The sequence below is a fragment of the Scardinius erythrophthalmus genome (assembly GCF_964197995.2).
Source record: "Scardinius erythrophthalmus genome assembly, chromosome: 15".
Lineage (NCBI taxonomy): Eukaryota > Metazoa > Chordata > Actinopteri > Cypriniformes > Leuciscidae > Scardinius > Scardinius erythrophthalmus.
In genome coordinates this window covers 15,520,460-15,530,682 of record NC_138235.1, presented here as the reverse complement: position 1 = coordinate 15,530,682, position 10,223 = coordinate 15,520,460, and the positions used below count along the sequence as shown (strand labels likewise).

General features: G+C 37.8%; 1 protein-coding gene across 1 annotated transcript in view; it reads left to right on the top strand.

Annotated features, from left to right (window-relative positions):
* Positions 1 to 316: 316 nt before the first annotated feature.
* The window catches only part of bmp7b (bone morphogenetic protein 7b), a 65,776-nt gene continuing 55,869 nt past the window's right edge, over positions 317 to 10,223 (top strand). The window contains exon 1 of the mRNA XM_081385957.1: positions 317 to 892. Coding sequence (XP_081242083.1) covers positions 493 to 892 — 400 coding nt within the window. The 5' untranslated portion in view covers positions 317 to 492. The remainder of the gene's footprint in view (positions 893 to 10,223) is intronic.

Sequence of the window (10,223 nt, the reverse complement as noted above, 5' to 3'; positions counted from 1 at the left end):
ACCCTAAGGCAAGATCTTCAGCTAATAACAGCATTATAATTCACTCTCCTTGACATGTTGCAATATCTTTACGCAGCGAGACGCGCGTCAGGGCAACATGGTGTCGCCGCAGGTGCATTTCTGAAAACGGGCATCCATGAAGCGCGTAAGCGGCCTCCACGCATCATTAGACAAGCATCTACGGAGATAACCCTGCCGTTATCAGTCGCCTGCGTCCTCATACCTCCCACTCTCCGTTTTGCTAGCGGAGTTTACGCATCTCCGCTTCGCTCCTCCTCCAGTTTGCCATCTGTACTGAATCCGCATCGCGCTCTGTGCGTCCGCAGGTTGAAGAAACGCAACAGGTTATACGCGCGTTAATGAATCTGAGAGCGTTCTCGAGAGGGCGAGATGTGGGAACAAAATAACTGATTATACCAGCGATAGCGTTTCACTCATCACCTATTTGGATTGGCTCGTTTATTTGTGTGAAACTCTGCGCGAAAGTTCATCATGGTTTCATTGCTGGATTTAAGCGCTCTTGTTCTGTTGCTCGTGTGGGGATATTGCGTCCTGGCGGACACGGTCTTTACAAACTTTACTCTGGACAACGAGGTGCACTCTAGTTTCATCCACCGGCGCTTGAAGAGCCAGGAGCGCCGGGAGATGCAGCGGGAGATCCTGTCAATCCTCGGGTTGCCGCACCGGCCGCGGCCGCACCTCCACGGCAAGCACAACGCCGCGCCGATGTTCATGCTGGATCTGTACAATGCCATGTCCACTGAGGGAGACGAGGAGGGCTTCTCGTACCCATACAAGCCCGTTTTCACCACTCAGGGACCGCCAATCGCGACACTTCAGGACAACAACTTTCTGAACGACGCGGACATGGTCATGAGTTTTGTTAATCTAGGTAAGATTGGCACGCGCGCACTGACAGTCCTGGGATGTCAAATGCCATATTTTAACCTTCTTTAGATTGTCCTGGGAAACTGCACCCGCCTGTGATTGTCCCACTGAAACCATTTAAAATGCATCAATACTTGTTTAGGCTACAGTGCAAATTGTGTACAGACTCTTATTGGGTCATAATGTGTAATGATAATAGGCTAATTCATTACTGATGGAGTTTCATCATTTGAGTAAAAAGAAACACTATTGGACTTTGACAAAAAAGGGTCAATTTAATGAACTTTATTAAGGCGCTCTGCGATACTTGATTCTGATTGGTGAACTGATTGGTCAAATATTTTTGTTTATAAACCGGATCGTTCTAGTCTTTGCTTCTGATTGGTCGTTGTGGCCTTGCAGCTGTGTTATTTTCCACAATATGGAACAGCTATGACGCGAAACACCTGTTCACCAATCACAGCATTCTGTTATGTCAGGGACTATATCTTCTAGCGGATGGAGGCCCCTTCATGAGTTTGCTGACTAAAACAGTCAGGCCACAATATTTATGTAGTAAAATCCATAAAGCACTTTAAGGCTTTTAAAATTATCCCATAATTTACTCACCCTCAAGCCATCCTAAGTTTATTTTATTCTTTCAGTCAAAAACAATTTTGATATATATATATATATATATATATATATATATATATAATCCTGGCTCTTCCAAGCTTTATGGTACCTTAGATTTTAAAGCCCCAAAAAAGCCCACCATAAAAGTAATCCATACGGCTCCAGTGGGTAAATAAAGAGCTTCTGAAGCGAAGCAATGGGTTATTGTAAGAAAAATATCCATATTTATAACTGTATAAACTATAATCACTGGCTTCCGGTAACGGCTGTATGCAAGTCGAGTTCTGGCTGAAAAGTCTTTTAGTCATATACACCTAGGATGGCTTGAGGGTGAGTAAATTATGGGATAATTTTCATTCTTGTGTGAACTATCCCACGCTAAGGACTTATGATGGAAATAAAAATGAAAGCGTTTTAGGAGAAAATCACATCCAGGGGCCTTTAGTCCCTTTGCACCCTATTATTGAGGCACCACATATTTTGTGATCAAACTTGATAGTTTTACAAGAAACAAAATAAAGCTGCATAACTCTTAAAGACGTTTGTTGAAAAATGTTTTTGTCAAAGAACTTGTCACAAAGTGTGGTTCCAATAGCACAACTGATTTCGCAAGACAAAGAGCATCTAATGAAATTGCAGAGCTTAAATGTGAAATCAGATTACATCTGATAGTCCGGTCAAACAATAGCACTTTTTAAGTCAAAACTTGCATTAAAACATTTACTCCGATTGATCTTCTGTCTCTTCATGTTTTTGGAATTGACAGGAAAGACCTGCCTCAGAAATCAGATAATAACAGGGCTGAGTGAATAATAACAGGCCAAAGAATGGGAATTTTCCCCCCTGAGAGTCTTAGATATTTTATTTGTTACTAGGCCAAAATAGCATGCATAGTTCTCTCCTCCATTGTTTGTTTGATTTTATTAGGCCACTTATCTGCGGAAAGTCTTAACCTTGGCATGATTTCCAAGCCTCTGATGCTGGTGAACGCAAACCTATATTTGCATTGTGTGTTTTGGGCAGTGATAATATGGCGCTGTCGCATTCCCAAGCGTCTGCTGTCTCAGCGCCAGCTGTGTCCTCCGCTAATATTCAGGTGTTCAGGGTTGGCTGTCTGGGAGCTCAACAGTCTCTTTATCTTCAGCTTTTTTTCTCTGCAGTAATGATATCAGCTGACAGAGGCACAAGTGTTTTGCTAAGTGCAAAGTACGTCTCATGACTCGTTTGCTCAGCAGTGAGGAAGCCTATGGGGCCGCTCACACATATTCTTGCATTCAAAAGCGACAATGGAATAACCCTTACAAAAAAGCAAAATGATCATGGTAGCCATAGTTTCTGCCAATAACATTTATTGTTGCTACTATAAAACTGACACATAATATATAGGCCTACATAGTGTTCAGAATATTTTCACTTTGATTAATGTCTGTTTTTACCACCATGGTAGCTACAGTAGTTCCACTGTTTTATTATAAAAACAATAACTGTAATAATGATATTTTGGCAACACATGAACGGTCCCAGGTCACCATTAAAGTAGTTTTTAGTCATCCACCTTTACCTCCACGTAAAGTGTAATCTTTGACACTGCCTAACTTGGCTTGGCTGAATGTTTCATAAGAACCTGGCTTGTCTTATCAGCAAGCCTGTTAGTTTCCTCATTAAAGCGTCATCATCTGCACACTAGCACAACACTGCCAAGCGAAGTGTGATTTATTGTCTGATAAGAGCAGTTATGTTGTTAAGGGTGTGATTTGTAACGCTGTTTATTGGCAAAATGGGTTGGATGTAATAGTTTAGTGGCGATCTGAATTCTTCTTAAAGTCACCATGATACGGCAGTATTTATTATAAATGATTTATCCATGCATATCATATATATATTTTTTTTAATTCATGTGTCCTCGTAATCTTTAATCAAAATAACCTCTTGCAGCAACATCTCATCTCTTCTCTGATGATGTGTTTAGTGATGGAGTGAGGGTGGGGCAACCTGTCACTCACAGGAGACCCACCAATAGCAAACCACAACCATCCAATCAATTCCCCATGGACAAAATCAAGCCCGCCCTACATTTGTTCTTGTTCCAGAAGCTGTTTCACACTGATATACGTCACAATAGGGAAGAAAAGAATATAGCAACTTCCATTTCATGCCGACTTTACACTATAAAGCCATCTTACCCTCCTCTTGTTCCAAACCTGTATGACTTTCTTTCTTTCAGGTTTGGAATGACACGAGGATGCGGAAATGAGAACAGAATTCTAATTTTGGGATGAAGTATCCCTTTAAATGCTGATTTAAAGTTAGATATCAACCCTCTTAGTATTCCTCAATCAATTCATTATAAACAATATAACAAGAATAAATAAATACAATTATAAAAGAATGCCTGTTTACACTTTTGTAAAAATTGTATAGGGTCGCTAACGACCCAAGGTGTGAACATTGTAAGTATACTTTTTTGAAGTGATGAAGTGACGTTTCACTCATAGTTTCCGCAGGCAGAAAACAAAAGAATAGGAAGAATCATCAGCAAAACTTGAAATGGTTCAGTGATTTACTGCAGAGCAAGTACTGAACACAGTCAAATATTAGTGTCTCTGTCACTTGATGGTGGATCTGGAGAAGAAGCTGTCAGTGATCAAAATATTGATTTTGAAGATTTTAAAAATGATAGTTTTGAGAATATGTTTGAGATAGCGAATATGAGCAGATGCTGAATATACTGTAAAATGAGCTCTGACGAGGACAGTGATGATGGTATAAAACATCTGCTCAAACTGAACCCTTACAAGCTCCAAAAGTTAACAAAATTTGCTTTATTTTATTCTTCTGTAATTGTTACTCTAATATCAGGAAAGTTTTATATTATCACAACAGGTAGAGATCCATCCATGTTAGATATAGATCAGGTTCGCTAAAGTCCCGGATATGTAATAATGATTGGCGAAACATTCATTTAAGGGTTTAAAGGAATGATTAATCTGAAAATGACTAGTGTGTGTGTGTGAATGTGAGTATATGTCTACAAAGAGGGAGGTGACAGTGTTTCCTATTCTGAAATGTGTAATTATCCAGAGGACTGCTGTATTGTGCCTATTTTGGACAAGCACTGACACAGATGGATTTGACCACAGAGGCTTGCCTCTCTTTCTTTCTGCTCTGCTTTCTCTCTTCCCGAGGAGAGACATCAGCTTTTAATCAAACAACCTGCTGTAGTCGCTCCGTTCAACCAAACCAAACTGCCACAGCACACCTTTTATATTAAATAAGCTACAATGTCAACAGAGACTTCACCCTTGGGCATTTTGCAGAAAGAATGTGCAGACGTATATATTTACTTAATTTTCACAATGGTGGTTACATAGTTCCTATATTGTATTAGGCCCAGAGAACACTGCATGAATGCCATACGATATAAGGGTTTTGCTTCTTTCGCTGAATCTGCGATCCATAAACCTGACAGTCAATCATAACAAAGATGTTTCACATAAGCAAAACGAACACAAGGAAAACAAAAGAGTTCACAGAAAAACCATATGTGATCCAAAAACATCTAAAGATTTTTTTAATGTTTACTGGAATGGGGTTTTCCCCAAATCCGATAAAATTATGAAATTCACTATTTTGATTTTTTTTGGTATTTTTTTTGTTAGAGATCCTCTCAGTGAAGAAAACGTCCCTATCTCTTATAGCTTGCAAAGTTTTATTCTTCAATCAGAAACCTTATTCATGCATTTTATTAAAAGAAAGAAAGAAAAATAGAGCACACTTTTACAGGATCTGATTTTCTGTGTCATGGCTTTGCTAAAACAAATGCATGTCTTCACGATGCATTCGCAGCGTGTTCTCTGTGAGAGAAAAGCTGCTTTGTGAGTTCAGTGCCTGAACCTTGTGATTTGATCAGACTTATTGAATCTTTTCGGAGCCGATTTGAGAAAAGGCGAGCGATTTACAATTTTATGAACACATGCCATGTTTCAGAAGCAACAGAAGTGTCAGTATCTGTGTCTTTGCTTCCTTAGTGCCAAGCCAGTCAGTGATTATTGTGTATGAATGCCATCATGCTTATGATCTAGAACAAATTCCAACTCTTTACATAACTGAATGCATATTTAATATTTAAAATTCTTTTTTAAATGGATTCATCTCAGCCAACAGGAAACACTCTCAGAACTGTGGCTAATGTTCTGGCAAGGTTCTCTCAAAGTTATGATTATTACAGTAACGGTTATAGAGTGAATTAGTGCTAGTCCACTTTTTCAGCAGTGCTGGTTCCGGAAGTATTTTTTTCCATTCATGTCTCGAATTTCAAAATAGTCTTTGTTAAAGCGTTATAAGCCATGAACCAAGCCAACCAGCTACAAGGTGAATCATAACACTACAAACTTTGATTTGAAGCGAAAAAGTATTTGAAAATCGAACAAAAATAAGACTGTGTGACAGCTTTAGAGATGGAAAGAACTACAATCCCATGATGCATTGCGAACAGCATAATCATTCTAAAAATAATGGAGAAATATAAAACTACTCATTTACAAATGTTGATTATATATATAAAAACAATATATGTTAAGTAAAAATGTCTATGTTTTATATTCAAATATTTAAGTATTTTGAGAACGTAGAGAGACCGACACGATCATGTAATTTTCAGTGCTTCATGGGAGTGGGCGGAGCTAAACAGCTCTTTTGCCTTGTTTTGCTTGTTTCGACTGTCTGATTGGTGTAATTTTCTATAGCAGCATGGGTAATGTAGTTTTTCACCACAAATTCCGCTGTTAAACATGAAATTAAAACTAAGTTGAAATAATGCTAGTTAACGACTTCAACAAAAGCAAATATTATCGATTATCAACCTCATAGCTCACAGTAGGGCTGTGTAAGGTGTATACTGTAAGTCATCATTAAAAATCAATTTCTCTGTGCAGAAAATGAATGGAGTTTTTACTTCCGGAAACCCGACTGTTGCGCTCTATAGAATATTCGTTGAAGGTTATCTGTTGTTTAATAATGCTCTCAAAACAGTACCACAAAAACGTCATTTATACATCATTCATGAAAGGTTGGATGTTCATTAACGCTTTTTAAATGTTAATTGTAAAATTAACGTTCTCATAATGTTTGCAAAATGATAAAATGGAATGTTCCCTTAACGTTCGTTCATTTTGAACATTCATAAATAACATTTTCATAACTTAATATAAACATTTGCAAAACGTTCTTTGAACATTAGCTGGGATACAATGAAAACATAAGTGAATGGACATTTTAAAACAGATTTACTCTGTTAAACTGCCTTTGTCTTCTTACCTACATATACATTTCAACTTGTTAGACTACTTCTTCAGATGAAGCAACCTAATTGTTTCTCATAAATGACTGAAAGAAAGTGTACACCTTTTGCCCTCCATCTTGATTATTCGTACTCTTGCCTTCTGAATGAAGCTGGGTGGCATTCGCCCCTTCTAAAATATTATGACAACAGTTGTGGATCTGATTTCACAGATACTCCTCTGAAGCACGGTGGGGAGGTCTGCTGAACGACAGGCTCTAAAGAAGCTTTGTTTGACATGGCCAGACCCTCTTTATACCTACAAATGTTTCATAAGTCTGGGGCACAGTTTACGACAGACATGTGGGTGTCTCGCTGCTCCAAGAGAATGAATCTTTTTTCGTCTGTCAAATAAAGTGGGTTTCAATCCAGCGCAGGTGTGACTCACTTAAACTGTTTGTAGTAACACTGGAGGCAAAGGCTTTGTACTTGGCTTTCAGAGTTTTATAGAGCCAGCCGTTTCTGAGTTACATGTTTGTGACTTGAGTAATGTTTAAGATATAGTTTTGTTGCCTTTTGATGATATTCAATATGTCTATCCTTGTGAAAAAGAAGTGTGCTTAATATTATTGAAATTTTAACAACTGTACTTGCAGATAATATAATATTAATGAAATAAAAGGACACTTAAGTGTACATTTTTTGTCATTTACTCACCCTTATGTTGTTCCAAACCTGTATGAGTTTCTTTCTTCTGCTGAACACAAAAGAAGATATTTGATGGATAACAGTTGATGGACCCCATTGACTTCCATAGTATTTTTTCCATATATGGAAGTCAATTAGGCCTTTTTGGTTGTCTATTCTTAAAAATATCTTCTTTGTGTTCAGCAGAAGAAAGGAATTCATACAAATTTGGAACAATTTTGGTATCTATCGCTTTAAGTGTGCAAATCTTACTATTGAAGTTTTAATCAGACTATTTTAATATTCATCATAATACTGAGTATATCTCCCAGCTCTAGTTGTGTAAGTCAGATATGTTGTGTCATTTGAGTTCCCCTTAAAGGGCCTGCGTCTTGTTAGGTTTAGTGATAACAGAGATGTTACTATGCGCCGTGTGTAGTGTGTAAGTGGGTGGGTCTCTGATTAGTTTGGACCCCAGGGCACGGGACATTTTATCTCTGAGTCAACTTAGTAAAAATCCCAGCTGTGTAAATGGCTTACGGCATGTATGTAAAATGTAAATGCAACACACCGCACGCAACACTAGTGAACAGTCAACACTGCGGAGGGCGTGTGAACGCTCAGGGATCTAGAACATTCAGTGTGTGATTTACTGGCACTCGGATACTAATTAAATAAAAGCACATGATAGCTCAACTCAATGTTGATGCCTAGCAGAATGTTCAGGCTGCTCTTTTCCAAGGACTTTAAGTAGATGGTGACTATCAAGTATCTCAAAACATTTTTAGAAAAATGGTCTAAACATCTTTGATGATGCATTCTTTACGTCTTTTGCCTTTTGTGTGATTAATGATGTACTGGTAAAAAAAGAAAGAAAAAAAGATAGGTCTATATTAGAAGGTATAGTGTCTTCAGTGTCCTTTGTGAAAAACAACTTTTAAAATTCACTTATTACAGAAATAATAAGATATACTTAAGGACTGAATGTAATGTTTTCAAACACTTAATTTCATGTTAATAGCAATTAAATAAAAATGTATGCAATTATGCAATTAGTTGAACTTGAGAGTGCTTTTTTTAAAGTAGGACTTAAGTACATCTTTATTTGTAATTACATAATTACTTGTATTGTCTATTGAAATACAATTAAAGTGTATTGCCAAAATGTACTGACAAGCATTAACTAAAATATACTTTAATGTCATTTTTATTGAAACTTGTATGTCATGCATTTTATATATACTTTTATTTACACATTTGAAATTATGAAGTTGCAATTTATTACATTAAAAAAATATGAAATGCAAATATAACATTTGTTTTACTATGTTAATCAACACATCAAAATAAACTTACTTATTTAAAGCACGACAAAAGATTAGCCTATTAAAACACAATGATTTAAAATTTACTGTAACATTTTTTCCTTTTTGAAATTATTACAAAGTGCACTTTTAAAAAAGTGTGTTAAGAAACAGTCGTGAAAGTGTACTCTCTTTAAGGACACTTAAGGATCCTTTTATTTCAGTAATAGTACAGAATATAGCTGCAAGTACAGCTTTAAAAAATATATATCTTTAAAGATTTGAAGAAAGTGTACATTTCGAACAATTAAGTGCACTTCTTTTTCTCCAAGGTTCTCATACTCATGAGCACGGCGGATATCAGCGCTGTCTTTAATTGAGTCTGTCAGACCACTTTGTAGTTCATTCTTCTAAAGTCGAGGTTACATTTTTAGATGAGGTGTCCCTATCCTGGCGCGTCAGGACACATACAGGCATGTCCACAGCCACACCTGTAATTCTGGCTTGTATTGACCTTTGAAATAACTGAAATCATTTGGCGAAGTGATACCAAGTGAACTACTTTAGCCATGCGTTTCCCTGAAAATAATTTCGTCAACCAATCAGATTCAAGCATCCAACAGCCCTGCAGTATATTTCGTCGAAACACAATTAACTATAATGAATGATGAGAATCAGATCTTAATGTAGCCTACAGTATCTTATAAGGCAATCACAATGATGTTGCCTACTTGTTGAAACATTCCTCAATTTGGATGTGCGTCTATGTTTTGGAACAGACCAAGAATTTAGCTTTGACCAACAGTGTCTCAAAAGCCAGGTGCATTTCAACAGTTTAGTCAAAATCAACTTCCAGCAGTCTGAGAGTAAGATGGAGAGGGGTGAAATGAGTTTGACCTGACCTGACCCCTGTCGTTTCCACAACCGCACCCCGACACTTTCCACACATCGGCCGACCCCGTGCTGAGAGTCCCGTCGGCTGGGAAAGGCCCGTCTGCTACCTGCCACGAGAAAGAGACGTCATTACCCCATCAGTTTTTTTATGGGTCTGTTTTCCGTCTCTCAGCCTCACTAATGCGTTATTTAGAGCGTTAGTCATCGCTCGCTCTCATGCAGTCCTCTGGCTAGCGTGCAAGTGGAATCTCAGATTGATGGATGGATGGATGAGAGAGAGGAAGGAAGAAAGACTTAATACCACACTTGTGTGGGGGGTTGGTAGCTATTAAGCCTCTAATAGATTCCTCTTCTTTTAATAGGTCACATTTACATCACAGTCTCGGGAAGATTCGTAAAATAAAACACAGCTCCGGGCATCATGAGCCACACTTCGAAACATAGCGAATAAAGGTGAATGAATGTGTGTTTTAACCATTAATACTTAGCAGATGTTTAGAGGTGATTAAGAAACTCTGATGATTCACCGACTCTGATTCACCCTCATGTCACGAAAC